Source organism: Lissotriton vulgaris, chromosome 5 (assembly GCF_964263255.1).
Source record: "Lissotriton vulgaris chromosome 5, aLisVul1.2, whole genome shotgun sequence".
Lineage (NCBI taxonomy): Eukaryota > Metazoa > Chordata > Amphibia > Caudata > Salamandridae > Lissotriton > Lissotriton vulgaris.
Genome location: NC_141693.1, coordinates 860,072,954 through 860,091,395, shown reverse-complemented (window position 1 = coordinate 860,091,395; position 18,442 = coordinate 860,072,954). Strand labels below are relative to the sequence as shown.

At 43.5% G+C, this 18,442-nt stretch overlaps 1 protein-coding gene across 1 annotated transcript in view; it reads left to right on the top strand.

The window, feature by feature from the left end:
• LOC147711708 (heparan-alpha-glucosaminide N-acetyltransferase-like) overlaps positions 1-18,442 on the top strand; it is a 1,547,073-nt gene that overhangs the window by 277,640 nt on the left and 1,250,991 nt on the right. Inside the window, exon 4 of the mRNA XM_086920225.1 lies at positions 13,543-13,670. Coding sequence (XP_086776351.1) covers positions 13,543-13,670 — 128 coding nt within the window. The remainder of the gene's footprint in view (positions 1-13,542; positions 13,671-18,442) is intronic.

Sequence of the window (18,442 nt, the reverse complement as noted above, 5' to 3'; positions counted from 1 at the left end):
ATCAGTTGACTGGGGGTGAGTGCTTGTGTTGTCAACGCTCCGTCCATCATTTCCTTTAGTTTTTCTTTGTTCGCCATAAGTTGGCAGGGTATGCTCAGACGTGAGTCCCTTGCTCACTTTGCCACTTGATTCAAGCTAGCCGGGCTGAAGAAGGCTGAAATGCCAGAAACCGGTCCCCGGTAGCTTGTTTCCGGTCCAGGGAAGGCATGGCTTGGCAGTTCGGGCTGGACTGTTCCCATGAGGCACAGGGTCAGACTGATTTGCTTATGGCCATGTCTGAACTGGGGTGGCAGAGTTGGCTAAAGAACGGTGATGGATTAAACCCAGATCAGTTGACTGGGGGTGAGTGCTTGTATTGTCAACTCTCCGTCCATTTTTTCCTTTGGTTTTTCTTTTGGAACCACCATCAGATACCACAGGAAGCCATCGCTGAAAGCGAGCAGACCTGGCTAGAAGGGGAATGCTTGCCTCTGGAGGAGTGTTCATGATTGTGGTGATGGTCAGTGTGGTGGGCGCTAATATCATCTGCTTGATGATTGTGGTGGGGGCTGGACATCCCAAGGCTTGAAGCTGTATCCCATACTTTGTGGCCATACTGCTCCCACTGCTAGAAATGGCTGACTCTGCGCCCCTGTAATCTCCTGAAATTCAACAAAGAACATAATATTCGTGCAGCAGATTTATTGATTGTGTGAGAGCTGAGGTCAATGGGGAAGGATTGTTGGGAAGAGGAGTAGGGAGTGAAAGTACAGGCAGCACTGCTCGGCTGCTTCTCCTGGAGATTAGGGCTGCTTGCGTACCATTCCTCCTTCTGGTTTGTTTTCAATGGCAGCTTCAGTGAACACAGGGATTGTAAAATGCATTGTATCAAGTTCTATTGCGGGACACTCAGGTAACATGAACCGAAGCATTGACATGCGCTGATTGAGTGTGACAAGAGGCACATGTTGTGTGCTTCTGGGACAGGAAGTTTGAAACACCTATAAAAGGAGCAATCAGACAGTAGATATGCCCAATGGTGCACAGAACTGCCGAAACCATGAAAAGAAGGCTCTATTTTCTGAACGGTGCGAATACTGTCAGACAAAAAGAATGTGGAAATAGACAGATGTGAAAAGCAGTGATATGGAATAATGGCAAGACCTATTGGGGACATCTCAGCCAGTTTGTGGAGTGAGGAGAGTCAATCGGGGACAAAAAAGGAGGTTTGGATGGTACTTGGCTGATGACATAACTTAGAACATTCCTCAAGGCTTTAAAGCGGTTTTCTGCAAGGCTGATGAGGTGACTCTTATAGTAAACCGATTTGCTAGGAATTAGGGCGTTGAGGGTTTTGGTCGACTGCAATGCAAGGGGAGTGTGGACCTTGCTGATACTCGTGCTATGGAATTGGACAAAGGTGGTGGTGGTAGAGGCAATGAAGGCGGATAGGAACATGTGATTATCACAGTGGATCTCAAAATTATCTGCTGCAAGTTAAACCCCTAACTTGTTTTAGGAAAGGTGGTGGTTTAGGATCAAGAACACAGAGAGGGTGGTCCAGGAAGGCCAATTGGCCTGGGCCAAAGATTAAATGATAAGATTAAATTTAGATCCTTGCTATTTGTGGCTTTTGATAAGGCAATAAAAAAGTTAAAAGTGGTCAGAGGTGTGTTAGGACCTCAAAGATTGACACAACAGATTGATCGCTGGTGTGTGTGAAAAGTGAGGGGATTGATAAGTTCTATGTTTGGAACTTTTGATCAAATTCTTGACATTCTGTGGAGAATTATTTTATTTGGCACATGATAGGGGATCCAAAATACAAAATATGGACGGTATCAGCTCAGAGGTAAATGTTTATTGAGGTTAAATTATGTCTTAGAAATAAACATTACATCTCAGGGGCAAATTTATGAGAAAATGTCGGAGAGCAGGGCTGCACCAAATTTGGCAGCCCTGTGCTCCAACATATTCAAAACGCAGGGATGCACTGTATTCACAAGAAAATGGTGCACCCCTGTGTTTTCCATAGCGCTGGTGCTAAATTTAGCTGCCTAGAGCCAACGCAGGCACCGTTGCACCATAGTGTAAGGGTGCCTGAGTTGCAGGGAATGATTATTTATGTACAATCACTAATGGCAATTTCTTACTTCTATGTGTGCTGCACAATGCAGGACATATAGAAGTAGCAAGTCGCCATTATTTATTTATTGTTTATGTGCAGGAAAGAAAACCTTCCTACACATAAACAATCGTTAATGGCATTTTGCTCTTGCAGCACACATAGAAAAAGCAAAAACAAGGCGAAATAAAAGTATTTCTCCTCATTTCGCCATTCTAGCGCCTGCTCTTTCACTGCATTCATTTTAGGCACTGCCTCAGATTTACACCTCCTTGTAAATCTGGGGCAACATCAAAAGCAATGGGTGTTGTGATGGAACGCTCACAGCAACATTCATTGCATGCCCCTTTCACCATAAGTGATGAGTGTAAAGGGGCCTTATTTCCAAGGCTACCAAAAGAATGGGCAACCCAAACAACCCTAGAGGGCTTGGGCAAAAATCAATGATCAGGTATGTATGCCTTCAAGGGATTTTATTTCACAATATATTGTCTCTTTACCAGAGAGTTTCAACTTATAGGGGTCAAATGAATAGACACCTTTCTTTTTTGGAAAATAATTCCTATTCTTAATTAATTTGACACCATTGAATCTATGGTAGCGTCTAAGTCTGTATCATTTAGTTTACTCCTACAATGTATTAAGTAAACTTACACATGCTGTCAAAGAAACATATAAAGCAAGAAAAAACTGAGAGGGTGTATATAGAAAAATAGATGATTTTATCTTGGTCAAATGAATTACAGGGTACAAATATTAACAATGTATACTAATGCAACAGATAGGTAACACTATTACTCAGGTGACCTCACTGAGACATTAAAAGACACCTTTCTTCAAATTATTAATTAAAAATAAATCATAAAAGTGAAGGTGTAAGTCGACGTTTCGGTCTCTACGTTGTCATACACGAGACCATCTTCAGGACAGAAATAAATGTTGCAGTTGACCCCTGTTGTAATGTTGAAAAAGAGAATATTACTCCTTATTCACATTGAATGAATTACTTGTATAAAAAACAATTAAGCATATATAACAGCCATCTTCAGAAATAAAAACAGCTTATTTTGTCTTTTAATGTCACAGTGAGGTCACCTGAGTATTAGTAATAGTATGTCACCGTAGTCCAGTTGGACCATAAAACTGCCTGTGTCATCTTGATATATGGTGGTCTATGGCAGTATTTTCCATAGAAGAGACAATTGATAACTTGATCCACACCACATTGATTTGTGGGGTGAGGTTTGGGTGTTGGTTGCAAATGATCCCCACATTTCTGGTCTGCTGAAATGAGAATGGAGGAATGCGTAGGCATGAATACCAGTTGAAAGGATAAAACTATGGTACCCAAATTCCTATGATAAGAACTCCCATCTTTGATGATATTTAAGGCGAAAGAAACGTTTCTGCATCCCAAGTAGACATGGACTAGGCCTTGTTGCTCCCTGCACTTCTTTAAACAGATGTGCATCTGAGCCTCTTCCAAATACACCTACAATTGATTGTATCTGATGCTGGCCTTGTACTTGAGACGGCATTGGGAGGTAGATATTGAAGAGAAGAATGGAGAGGGGTGACCAGCACTCTTTGAGAAGATGGAGCAGAAGAACCCAACCTATACATATGTGTTTACTCTACTTATGAAGAAATGAGCGAATCTATTCAAGGCAATCCATACTGTCCATGCCCATCCTTACACATGCTCAAGATCACAGGTGTGGCCAACCAAGTCGCAGAAATGAGAGTTCAAGCTGGGTCAAAGCTGCTTTGTTTTGTTCATCAAGGTGGACAGGGAGGTCTTTTCTGATGGTTGAGGATTTTGAATACATGTTTCAAGGCGTCAGGAACCATGACATCTAGAAGAGAAGAATTCATATTGCTTGTGACATCAGCTGGGAGGGTTGGGAGAACTTGGAGTTGGAGTTTTTAGTTTTAGTTTTAGTTTTTAGGTTTCTTGGACAGCTTTGTAACTTCCACCTCAAAAAGAGGTTTAAAGGGGGAGTATGACGAGCAAGGGTGGGGTGTGTTTCTGAAGTGAGTGGGCTGTGTTGCTAAAGATGGGATCAAAGACATAAGGGATGTCAGCTTCAAGCAAGCAAATACACGATTTTCAACGTTGTGAATTGATTGGCATTTCTTTTTGCACTTCAGGCTTGTATAGTTCTTTTAATATTTAAAGATTTCTTTTATTTGGTTTCAAGACTCACTGATACCTTTATGTGCTGGACCTTGTATGCTTACTTTGCTGCTTTGTCAAATCTTCTGCTCCGTACAGTGCAGGTACGGTATTCAGATTCAGATAAAGATGCGTGCCAATTGCTTTCCATTATCTGGCACTTTCGATTAAACTGAGCCAGGTCACAATTATACCACTTTTGGTTACTTTGACCTCAACCTTTCCTTTCTAAGTCGACTAGGTACAAACTTATCGAAAGTGTGCAAACTCTTCTTGTGGATGGCGGAGGGTGTTGTGCAAGAATTCAGGACCAACACAAAGATTGGTGAACTCTAATTCCCTTATGATGTTCAATTACCTTGATCAGAAGAGTAGTTTCCGCAGTGGTATACTACAGGAATATTGATAGTGAAATATTGATTTTGAATATTGAATATTGTGGAGAAGTGTGGCTCAATGGTTAGAGCGGCAGACCCTGCTGCAGAGGTCTGGCCCGGGACCAGGGTTCAATTCCCGCCTCGGCGGGTGTTGGGCTCAATTTCCTCGGACCTGGTCATTCTCGCCTCAGTGCCTATTCTAATCATGGGCCCCGCTCTGCAACTCTGGGCAATAGCTTGCTTAATCTCCACAATGGCCCCAACAGCGCTGGGATGCCTGGCTTCACCTTGGAGCTGCCCAGGAGTGGACATTTCACAGGGAAAAGCCAGGAAGGGTTCCACAGCGGTATGCGTACAGCGCCAGGAAACCCCGATTGGCGTGTAAGTGCGCTTTACAAGTACAAATTCATTGTGACCGTTTTATTGATTAACAGACTATTGTGAAAGTAAGCATATGGTAAGCCTAGGTTTATTATACTTAACTTCATTTATATGCCTCAGCAATACATATATCTTTACGGTTTGTATTTGTGGAGTGATGAATAGTAAATCTACACTTACCCATATATATTTTTTTCACATTATTCTGGTAGTCAATAGTTCAGTCAAGCCATTTTCTGTGTTGATCTTTTGTCTTTGATATTGTGGGACACAAAATTTGCCAGCTTAGTTCGAGGACGTGGCTGATATCTGTGATCAGTGAAGAGGAATGTGATTCAAAGACGAACCACACACAGACATAACGATTTGTTTTCAATGTTGTGACTGAACACAAGGTCCAGGGTATGGCAGCAGCATGGATAGAGCCTTCCATCACTGGCACAATGACCAGAGTGGTCACGTTCTCGATCAGCATTGAGGTTGGCTTTCTTGTTGGTGTGCCCACTCATAAATTAACGTCTCAAACTACAATGCCTTTTCTGGATGGGGGGTTGTTCGTGTGAGGCCAGTTTGAAAATGTCGTCCTTAAACTGATGTCTATATACGGTGTTTTTTTTTTTTGCTGTTTAATAATATCTATCACTGATAATGTCATAAGCAGGGTTGTCGGTCATTTAATTAATAAGGACAAGTGTGAGGTCATGAGGAATATCTTGGTGCGGACATTGAAGGTTGCATAGTTTCCTTAATGCAACTTGTGTGGCTCTGAGTGCGAGCGGGCTAGAGATGTAACTCCATTCTTTGGGATACAGCTCTGGACGATGTTCCTGCACTCAGACTTAACAAGTGTGGTCTCACTGGGCCCAGTTTTACAGGACAGGAAATATGGCTGGAAAAAAACTGCAAAAATATTTGCACACCTGGCCGCCCTCCTGACCCATTCCATGTCAAGAGCTGGGCTTTAAGTGGGCCGGGTCCTGCCGGTGCTCAGCACCGGCAGTTCTAAAAAGCAGGTGCTGTGACTAGTCCCTACTGAGCTTTCTATTTTTGCCCTCACCCTAAGGGTGAAAAACAAACCTTGACTCTGCCAGTACCCCCCTTCACTGCCTTTGATGTAACTTTGAAGAGACTCGTTATAGTTCTTTCACAGTCTCATCATTTCAGAATCGAAGCATTTTTAATATTCTATACAACAAAGCCACAGTTGTTGCTTATTTATCATACGCAAATAACAACTGATGACAAAACCAATAGTCCTGACTTGTTGTTGGTGTAATGTTACTTGTTGTATTATGTGTCTGGATGCAATGACAGAAGCCGCAAAATACCAGTGGAGCGGCACACTTTGGTGAGCACAGATTTTTAGTTTACGAGTTTTTAAGCCACGCCCTTAATTATATCGATGAGACCCCCCAGTTTTTTCATCCCACTGAAAGCCCTGATCAAGGGTAAGCCCTGAGATTGACCCTGCTCCTATTTACTACCGTCTCAGGTGAGGTGGTGAAAAGGAGCGTTTAACCTGACGGGACTGGGAACTGGCAGCAAAATCTCACACGCGCCCCATAGAGCGGTCCACTGCAGTCATTCATCAAACGGTTTATGTAAAAAGCCAAAGATATGATTCTGAATGGGAAACTGAACCTCGTCCCTTCTCCACGTAACCCCTTCGGTGCTCACGACGGGCCCGACCATCACGCATCACGGTGGGCGTGTGCTAACGACAGCTGGGGACTGTCTGAACTCCGCCCACTCTCTATTTCGCCCACACAGCGCGAAAATTCAGCCAGCGCGCAAGGGGTTAAAGCTGCGCCTTGGCATTTTAAAATATTTACTAAGAAGCACGACCCGCTGGCCTGCAAACATCTTTGAAATGCTGCAATGCTTTATGTGCGCCATTTTCCAATTCAGTTTAATTCTCCTTGGGCAGTCCATCAACGGGTAACATGTCTAACTTCGATAAAACCGCAAACCAGCAGCAAAGCACGTGCACAGGCCGTCACCGGCGTGATAGATAAACATATAGTTAATCTGTGAGAAACACTGCCTGAGAATACTGAATCTGTCAGCCTCTGGCACTTATATAGTTCCAAATATACCATACGTGCGCATTCCATCAGTAGCGTAATACTTCTAATGGGGCGTTAACTTCACTCGTAAGCAAAACTGCTAACATCTCAGCAGAAGCGGCTTTGCAACTAGGGTCAGGTTTAGCAAAGGAGGCCCTTTGAAAAGTATAAATAAAACCCAAGAAATAGCAACCCCTCAATAAGAGCGGCATGTATGGTGGGGTACCCTTTTGTTAATAGTCTGCAGCTCCGCACAAGCTCTATGGAAGTCATCAGGCCTCAGAAGCCCATCACTTGGGGACTTATTTATTAAAAAATTACGCAGTGCAGCAAGTCACCTTGCTACGCTGCACTGTGTGACAGGGGAAGGACAGGAATGTGGCATACTTAGCATACGGTGCTTCCTGTCTTTTCCCTGCGCTGGCGCACAATGGGCTGCCTTGCGCCAAGGTAGGCGCCTTTGTCTGCACCGTAAATGGGATTGTTTTTGTGCAGAAAGGGACCCCGTTCTGCACAAAAACAATCTCCTGAGGCATTTTCCCCTTTCTATGTGTGCTGCAGAATGCAAGGTGACTTAGCATGGCTTGACAAATCTAACTTAAGAGCTGCATTGCTATTGCGCCCCGTTTTACGGGGCAAGGGCGGTGCAGGTCTATGATAAATATGCCCCTTAATTCCAAAAAGACTTTCGGGAACCAGTTGTGTTACATGAAATGATGGGACCACCCTCCCTGCAAAATAGGAGAGAGTCCCCCGACTCTTACAGGTATGCATCAGCCTTGGTCTGAATGAGGTATGGTGACCACCTGGCATGGAGGCAAGTTCTTGGCAGTGACTGTAAAACTTCAAGACAAAGAGTCACGATTCAAGACAAACAATGCTTTTTTGGACACATCTAAGGAAATCAAGAAGTAATATAGAATATAAAAAGATTACAGACGGCAAGTACAAGTCAAAATAGTACAGTGAACTTAAAGCTGTGGCACAAGCTTTACCCACAGAACAGTATGCCAGAACCTATGGCACAGTGCAACACACACTCAATTCACTGTGCACCAAGCGACACACCAAAACAAACCTCTTCCTTCCATGTTGCCTTGCAGTCTCCATTTTAAAAGCAACAGTTCAGGTAAACCATTTGAAAAGCTGTTCTCTTGATGCTACACCTCAGTCCATGCCCATGTTTCACATTTACAGAATCCTAAATCATATCAAGGACTTTTCTTGGTAATCATATGTATTTATGAAGATGTGTCATATGCTCAAGTGCTGCAGTCACAAGTTTGATGGCCATGTCTTTAGTAAAAGTGCTGACTACTATGTGGTGGTCTGGGTGGTGGGTGGTTGAGTTAGGACAAGGGTGTTGTGCTTGTGCTCCGAAGACCCTTGAGACCCTGGCAGAATAGGGTAAATTCCTGGCATAATGTGGGAAACCAAACATGGCAGAATGGATGTTATCTTTTGACATATTGTCGATGTCCTTTATACCTCTCAATAAATGGTGTAATGGGGATTTTCTAGTCAGCCATGAGCCCAAACAGACATTCAACAACTACAAAGCATACAGAGGGGGTATTTAACTTCCAACAAACCATGAGTGGTTTATTACCATCTTCTAATTAATGAGGGGAAGGAGGCTTACCAAGAAGCAGAAGAGGATTTTACGAACTCTTAAGAAATATTGAAAGTACACATACGAAATATACCCTCCTATGATTCTAAAGAAGGTACATTCATAACTTGCATTGTATTGGGAGGCGCATTACCTAAGAACAATGAGGAGGGACTCCATCTGTTGTGAACCAAGAAAAGGTGGATTTACTACAGGAGGAGGAGCACCCAGTCCCTACCAAATTATGCGCAATGCGGACTACTATGTACAACCCCATCTTCAGCCAGGTATAGAAAGGACTAATACTTGGCAACAGTTATTTCTAGACTGTCCCTGCTGAGACTATAGATCTATAACCAGCTGCACTGTCTGTCAATCCCCTGCTGTATAGTTCACTACGTCTTTCAGATTACATCCAATGGGGGACTTTGGGGATTAGCCCTGAAATGTGCTACACTATCTGGCGAATGCTTAGATCTCGCAGTACAATCTGTGAAAATTAAATTAAGTATAAGAGGTGCTTGTACAGCGCATAACCTGAATTTAAGTTTTTTTAAGCACACTCATATTCAATAATAAAGAAAAAGGAGGCTCTGTGAAATAAAATATTTTAATATTTGCCTAGAATCACATTGTTTGACAAGCAAGGAAGCCAGTACTTATTCCAGGATATCTAGTTTCACATTTTGAAATTCCAGCCATGACTTTTCCAAGGGTACAAATCCCAGCATGCACTAGTAACACAAATGGAAATAAAAAGAAAGGTGCAAGGTTGGAAATCTATGCCACATTTTACCAGCTGCCTGATGATGAGGCTGGAGCCTCGAAATGCGTCACAGCATCGAAATCACTGAAATAAAGCCTGGAAATATCACTGCTGGACTTTTTGTATTATGTACTGAACCGAGTGGTTCGCATTGGCTGTGAGTGCTTCCTTCAAAAGCTTGGGCTCTTGGTATATATATATATATATATATATATATATATATATATATATATATATATATATATATATATATATATATATATATATATATATATATATATATATATATATATATATATATAATTGACGAAAGAGCAGACCCGTAGTTATGTGCTTAGTCAAGGTGCTTTATTTTGTTGTCCAGCCAGCCAGCCGCCATTACGCGTTTCGCTTTCTCCAAAGCTTGATCACACACATATATATACACATATATATATATATATATATATATATATATATATATATATATATATATATATATATATATATATATATATATATATATATATATATATATATATATATATATATATATATATATATATATATATAATTTCAGTGCAATCCTCAAGGTGCTCTCTTTTTCCCAACGGTGCGTTTTTTTCGGCTGGACCACGCCGGTTGAATTTTACCAAAGTTCAATTCTGCTGCCAAGACAGTAGCAATTGCATAAAAAACGCACTCTCTCGGATGTAGTAAAGTTCTTTGAGGCAACTTTATTTCAAAACAGAGGCAGCGCTTTTTTGATGCAATTGCTACTGTCTTGGCAGCAGAATTGAACTTGGGTAAATATATATATATATATATATCATCATCATCAGGGTTATATCATCCAGTTTTTATATGATCAGCCCGCAAACCGGTTTCTGCCTACCCGGTTATCAAGAGACTATTGCAAAAGAAAATCTGTGCTTCTAGCGATCCAAGCACTGCTGCAGAAAAAGGCAATAATCCCAGTTCCGGAGAACCGAAAAATAAAGAGATTCTGTTCTACTTTATAACTGATTTCAAATTCGGATGGGAATATCACCCTGTTTTGAACCTAAAGGCCTTAAAAAGATACGTCTGGATATACCCTTTTTGAATGGTATCCCTTCAATCGATCATCCTGCTGATGGGGGATGGCAATTTCTTTGTGACCCTGGACCTGCTGAAGGCCTATTTTCACGTCCTATACACTTGGAGAGTCAGAGGTGTTTACTCTTGGTAGTAGGAGCACAGCATTTCAAATTCCAGGCTCCATTTGAGTTGGTGATGTCTCCTAGGATTGTCACCAAGGTATTAGCTCAAAATTTTGCGTGCGTTCAACTGAATTGATGTATGTTATGCCCGTATCTGGATGACTGGTTCTTGTGTGCTTCTTCGCTCCCTATGACGCAAGGCAATGTGCAGAGGTTGACTGAAGTCCTGCAGAAACATGTGTTATCAACATCCAGAAATCCCATCTTCATCCAACACAGAGAAAGAAGTTTATAGGAACCCAGTTCCACCCCAGTCTGGGGCATGATTTCCCCTCCAACCAGAATTGCAACAATTCAACTAATCTCTCCAATCTGTAAGCCCATCCCACTATGTCAGCAAGAGAATGGTTGAGAGTGCAGTGGTTATTTGATGCAACTACTGCGATAGTTCCCTGAGGGTGTTTTCACCTCAAGCTGTTAGTGAACCACCTTCTACAACATGGTCCCCGGCTCACAGAACTATGAGGCATTGATTCTGGTAATAAGCATTTGGCTGGTGGTTATGGGAAGACGATCTTTCAAAGTGTGTTCCTTTACAATTTCTTCCTCCAATTCAGCTGATGACAGACAGAAGCTTGTGGAGGTGGGGGGTAACTCTGGGCGATCAGGAGACAAAAGGTTAATGGTCAAAGGATGAATGTTAACACTCCTCCAATTGGAGAGAATTAACAGCAATCTGAATGGCTTTGGAGGCTTATTCGCTACAGTTGAAGGGAGCCAATGTTGTAGACAGGACAGACAACCAGGTGGCGGAAATCTATCTGGTTCACCAAGGAGGTACCAAGAGAGAAAGGTTGAATTCCATGGCAGCTCAGATATTTGTTTGGACAGAGACAAATCTCCTAGCCTTGAGGGCAGTTTACATCCAGCGAGGTTGAATTACCGGGCAGACAGTCGCAACCACAATCTTCCATCCCCTGTGATGTATCACTTGTTTGTCTGGAATACAACTGAATTTGCCAAAACTTCGCTAAACTGTGGTTAGACCTTTTTGTGTCACAACACGATCCAATGCTACTGGTGCTCTGTTCAGAGACGTTTGTTTCCAGGCATGGGCAGTGGATGTGCTGGGGATTCCTTGGCCCAGGGGCATACTATATCGCTTTCCACTGCACCCCAACCCCAAATGTGCTTCAGAAGATTTTGGTGCAAAGAACATTGGTAATTCTAATAGCGCCCTTTTGGCCCCCAGTGCCCTTGTTATTATCTTCTAATGTTACTAGCAAGAGCAAAATATCTCCATTCTTCCCTTCAGCCTCCTGCTCTGCAGTACTCCTGTTTGCTGATAGTTCAGCTCCACCACCTAAGATTGATGGCTAAACTTGAGAGGGTAGGTTTGCAACATATGGGGTGTTTGCAAGAAGTTGCCCGGGATATTCAGGATTCAAGGAGACCATCAACCCAGTCTTCTTATAAAAACCATTGGGTTTCCTTTAAAAAATGGTGCAGTACTAAGAAGTTGGATCCACTCATTAGATGCCTTCCAGATTCTTGCGATCCTGAGGGATATTTTTCTGAAAGGTTTAGCACCTGCCACTTTATTTGCACAAGGGTCACCTATGAACGCTCTGAAGAAAGGAGGAGATATCCCCACTTGTAGGTCTACTCCTGAGAGTTTTTTTTTTAAAAGACCAACAGTAAGTAACCATATTCAAACATGGGATTTCTCCGTAGTCTTAAATAGGTAACAACCGCTCCCTTTTGAATCTCTAGAGCAAGTAGACTTAAGTTGGTTGTCTTTTAAGATGGCATTTTTGGTCACAATGACCTCAGCAAGGAGGATAGGGGAGTTGGGAGCATTGGTTGTTGCTCTCCTCTACTTGTTTTTCTTCCCCGACAGGGTAGTTCAGAGATTGGATCCCATATTCATCCCTAAAGTGAACCTGCTTTTCATCTGTCGCATGAGATCATATTACCTGTTTTAAGGTCAGACATTAATTCAGAAATTCCATCATCTCTGATGTAGGTAGAGCATTTTGCCTCTCTTTGGAGTGAACTAAACGATTTGGTGCAGTGAATAAAGGCAAAGCGGGCACAACTCAAAGAAGGAGTAGGTGGGCTTGCCCGGGTATCTCACAGTCATAATAAGTTCTGAATACGTCCCCTCCATCTATCATGCAAGAGCATTCTGCAAGAGCAGCATCAGTACATGGGCTGAAGCAGGGGGTGCATCTCCAAAAGAAATTTGTACGGCTGCAACGTGGGCCTCACATCTGACATTTACAAAGCTCTATAAACTAGATCTCGCCTGTCCTAATGAATTACATTTTGGTTTGACAGTTTTAAAATCTGCAATGAAGCAATTGTCGACTGAATAAATATATTTGGTTGCATCATTTGGTTGTTGGTGAGTATTTTTTATGCAGCTTGGTATATCCTTTCTCATTCAGTTATTAATGGGACGAAGAAGATGAGATGAGAGGGCAAGGATCCAATGACTTACCGGCAATCTTCATTACTTCGATTCGTGGTCCCACCCCAGTCCACAGCCATCCCTCCCTCCCTTGTTTGCACCTCCAACTAGAGGTCAGGAAAGTTACAGGATGAGGGGCAGTGGTAGGTTTGTTCTTCTACCACTAGCAGTGGAAATAAAGAAGGGACTCAAGAAGTTGGATAGCCATCCCTTAACATGTCACAGCTCTGTCCGGTGGCGTAGTCACCTCATTCGGGTACAACAGGGACAAGAAGGGCTGTGAATCAAGGTAATGAACTTACCTGTAAATAATTGGATCATAGTGATAGGGATAATATAAAGATGGTAAAAAGTCTTTAGGAATTTGTTGTAACACGTCCTCCTCTGTGTCTCTGTTTCCCTGCAGGTGGAGTGAATTATTCGGTGAACATGGGCAGTACACCGTGTCAGTCTGGTCCACTCCCTCAGGACACAACGATACTGCAATCTCTTGCAACCTGAGCGTGGATAAGGCCCCGGTGAATAGCTATATTCGTGAGTAAACACTTTACAATGAAATGAAATAGATGGCAAACAGAGGTTCAGAGATGGAAGCCCTGGTTACATATCATGAATCTATCCAATAATTTCGCCATTGGACCTCAGTCAAGGGTGGGGACCCAATAAACCTGACGAATTTGGTAACAGTGGAAGAGATGCGGGCGTTTGAATGCATGTTGTGGGTTCAGGCAACATGTTGTGTTAGGGATGCTTGTATAGTGCTGCTCATACGCATATGCCTCTCAACGCAGTAGGGCTAACACAGCCTAATAACAACAACCAAGAATTGTGGACTTTTATTGAATAAAAAGGCAGGTTTTCAAATGTTTTCCAAAATGCAGCAGAGAGGTTTCTGATCGTAGCAACAGAATTATGGAGTACCAACTGTCTGTTGCAGCCATGGAAAAAACCTTGTCACCACATGAGACTCTTTTTGATCTGGGGACAGGAAGGAGCAGGGCTTGAGTCAGGGTACCACGCGGATGGACGGGGTCCCCCCACTTATGTTACCAGGAGCTTGATAACTGGAGCAAATGGAGCCACACATTCACTCTTTGGCCTCTCTGGGGCGAGATCGGAGCTCATTCAGAACGCTGCTCACGCGCTGGCTTCTCTGATGCAATCACATCTAAGGGGTGAGCGAGGGGAGGCAATGAGTCTGATGGTGCAAGCCACCTTTCGTGACATCACTCCCTGTCATGATGTCAGCGTCCCCCCACTTATTTTTTTAGGACTTGTGCCCTGGGAAGGAGGAACTGGTCAGGAAAACACAATTTTCTAATGCGATTGTGCTACGAACATGTTGCGAAACAGGTACCTCCATCTCTGGCTTGCACATAAATTGTGTTTTGTTTCCATCCAACTAAAGCTAATTTTAGAACATCTAAGCATTTTTTTCATTTTCTGTCTGTCCATCTATGGCCTTGTGTGAGTTGGCGTGTATTGGACTGTTTGGATTGTTTGCAGGACTCTAGTCGAAGTACCACGCGGGTGGACGGCGTCCCGCCACCTATTTTACAGGGTGTACGCCGTCCCCTCTGCTAAACAGCTGAACTTCACCTTTTTGGTCTCTCTGGGACGAGATCGGAGCCACCTTTCGTGACGTCACTTCCTGTTGTGACGTCACTTCCGGTGACAGCGTCCCCCCACTTCTTTTTTTAGGACTTGTGCCCTGGTTGTTTGTTGCTGTATGTCTGGACTTGTGTTTGTTTTGAGAGGGTCTTCTTTTACTTTTTTTGCCGATGTATGGTGCTATTTGCGTGTTTGTCTCTTGCCTATTATTCTATTTGTGGGTGAACACTCGCCTTGTGGTTGGTGTCTGTCTGCTGCACTGCCATTTGCTCTATGTTGACTGTGTCAGCGGGTTTGTCTTTCTGTTTGTGGCTCTGTGTGCGTGCATGTTTGTCCAGAGCATCTTTGTAGTACACTTTCCATTAGGAAGCCAGCATGAGACACCCATCTCCTCAGTGTGACTTATTGCACAACACGCTTTATATCATGAGCCAGAGCCCTGTCACCTCTAGCAGGGAGCCCTCGCTCTAAGTGATGGGCTGAGATATAGGTATAGATCTTAGAGCCTTTCTGTCATTGAACCACTCATTGATCGTGTTAGAGACAGGGTCGTGTCCTGGGCGCCCGGAGTGATGAGCCAAGCAGCCATACATCACCACATTCCACGCTGAGCCATCTAGGGGTAGCCCCGGAGTTCAGTGCAGTTTCATCTAATTTAATGAATTTCTCACCATTCTTTTATGTAACTAGCTCTGCCCCAATCCCACCGACAGTTCATGGCAGTACGTTGTTGGTTGATCCAGTGAGCTCTCTGAAGCACAGACCACATCAAAATAGGCCCACAGCTGCCTGAGTAAGAGATTAAAGATCTCTGGTAGAGGACGGTGGTGGTGTCAAGGCATCTGACAAAATGCAGCAGATGCCGATCTGCCCTCCTCGTGGTCCCTCTGGCTCTTTTATAAGTGGGGAATTGCAGCGTTGTGATTGGCTATGGGGAGACTGGGAGCCCGGGTGCTTCCTGCTGCTGGCGGAGACAGGAAGAAGAGGACAGAGAAGTGGCGGCAGGCGGCTGGCCCAGGTAAGTGTTTCTTTTCATTTACTTCCCGCCCCTCACCACCCACCCCCCGCCCAAGCCCCACTACTCCTGATTGGTAGCAGCAGCTATTGTGCAGGCCAGCTGCTAGAAGATCGGCAGCATAGCATCAGAAGGACTGCCTGGGATGGGCTTCTGATGCCGATTGTTACTGCTCGGGACTGCCATTCAAGACTTGTCGGATGGAGGCAGAAAATGAGAATAATTTCCGCAACATATTGCCCCGCAGGCCTGAGACACTGAGGGGCATATTTGTCCAAAGGTCACATAATGCAGGGCAGCAAACAAAGTTGCTGCAGGCCGTGAATGACTGAGAGCTGAAAAGCACTATGGGCCAGATGTAGCAAAATCAGAAATACAGACTCTTAATTACCGAATTTTACCGATTCCGTAATTAGGAGTAGGTATTTCTAATGTAGGTACCAATTTAAAAATCGGTATTTACCGATTCGGTAAATACCGAATCGGTATTTGCTAGGCCCATAGGATTCAATATCAAATACCAATTCGGTATTTACCAAATCGGTAAATACCGAATTTTGCAAGGGTGCAGGGGGTGTCACTTTGACACCCTCTGGCACCCCTGTTTTAGGCTTGTGTGCCATGTGGCACACATACATGCCCTTAGGGCATGTATGTGTGCCACATGGCACAGGTGTACACGCACAGAGGTGCATGTACACCTGAATCGGTATTTTACCATGCAATTGCATTTCATGGTAAAATACCGATTTTCAAAGCCCTGTGTCAATGTTAAAATTGGCACCTACATACCAAACATGCATTTTCGGTATTTTTACCTACCAGTATATTTACCGATTCGGTAAAATATACAGAATCGGTAATTTTACCGATTCTGTAATTTTACCGAATCGGTAAAATTACCAATTCGGTAAAATTACCGAAAATGCATGTTTTTTATCCCCCTACATCTCCATGGCCATTTACCGGTCGGTAACGGCCGAATTCGGCCATTACCGGCCGGTAAATGGCCAAAATCTCCCACCTACATCTGGCCCTATATCTGCTAAGATATCAGCTCCCTGCTAGCGCTAGAACACTTAGGGCTACCTAGCGCCAACACAGGCACCCTTCTGTCACACTGCAAGGGTGTCTGCATTATGAACAGGATTTTCTTGGTCAGGAATGGGTACCTTCCTGAAAAGAACCAATCTTGTAAGGCATTTTCCACTTTCTATGTGTGATGCAGAATGCATTATGCATAGAAAGAAAAAGTAACAAAGAGAAATAAAGGTATTTCTCCTTGTTGCGCTTCACCGGGGAAGGTGCAGCATTTGACACATTCCCAGGTTTACTAGCTTTGGTAAATCTTGGAATGTGCCAAAGTCCATGGGTGGATCCCTGGGAGCACCCATGCTCCACCCATTGAATGCCTCCCAGACGAAGCGCAACACAACTCAGCTCAAGGGGATGTATTGTGTTACATTTTCTTTACCAAGCCACACAAGGTGACACAAGTCGGCCCTTATGTTACTTAGTAAATACCAACTAACATATTTCTTTGTGGCAGCACCAAAAAAGAGCTGCAACCACGATGCAAAATGTTAGCAGGGCCGGAATATGTGTTCTTAAAAACAACCTCCTGCTTTTAGGGTTTGTTTCTGAAAAAAACTAAAAGCTGACTAACCATGCCACCATGACATGGTGGACAGGTTGGTATTGACAAATTTTGACTTCAGTTCCCATCCACTCAGTGGTGCACTCTAAGTTAGGCAGTCTGGCTCCATATGAAGTTGAAAAGCAGATGTTCTGCCACCCCAAGAACTTGGTGGACAGCCCAAGAATGTCTATATGAGGTTTTGTGTGGCCTATTTTGAGGTAGGTGGTAAAGCAGCATACACTAAAAGATATTTTGATGTGCTGTCCCGCACCTTCCTGGGGGGTACCACTTCACTTTCAACAGCAGAGCCTCAGTCGACTATGCCATGAGGATCCTATCGTGGGCCATCTGCCACAGAACCAGTTGACCTATGGGTTCAGAAGGCCCACCCTATCAGGAGCTGGGCTGGCTGCGGATTCAGTTATTCCATGCATGGGACCACAGCGGATCGCCTCACACCCCCTGGCAGAAAATTCTCAGCACATCAGAGTTATAATGTTTTTGTTTTTCAAAAGCAAACTCCTACTTTAGGGTGTTGTCTTTGAAAAAAAAGGGAAAAAAGACAACCAGCACACCATGACGTCATGACATGGGGGAACAGTCAACATTAAATTTTTTCAATCAAAATACTTCTGCCATGTTGGTGTAATCATTATTGCTGAAAGTTAACTGCCGAAAGCGGGGAAGATGAAATGGATCAAGTCGGCTGGCACTTGACCAAATGTTATTGGTCAGCAACTGCTGGTTTCATTTTGCCAGCCTTGCTCGCTTCAGGTGGCTTTGGGAGGATTTTTGTTTCACTTTGTTGAATTCGACACACAGGAAAAAAATCACAACACATATAACTCTTGCCTATATAAGATCTATTGTTTTTGTCAATGGTTTTTTTTTTGCCATCCATCCTCTGCAGAGGAGGGGGAACAGTCTTATCCTTAATCACTACGTCTACCCTAAACTGTTTGGGGCAAAAGGCACTTTTTAATTAAATAGGCCCCTAAAGACAGTTATTCAACTTAACCTGTTTGCCACGGACGGCAGTGC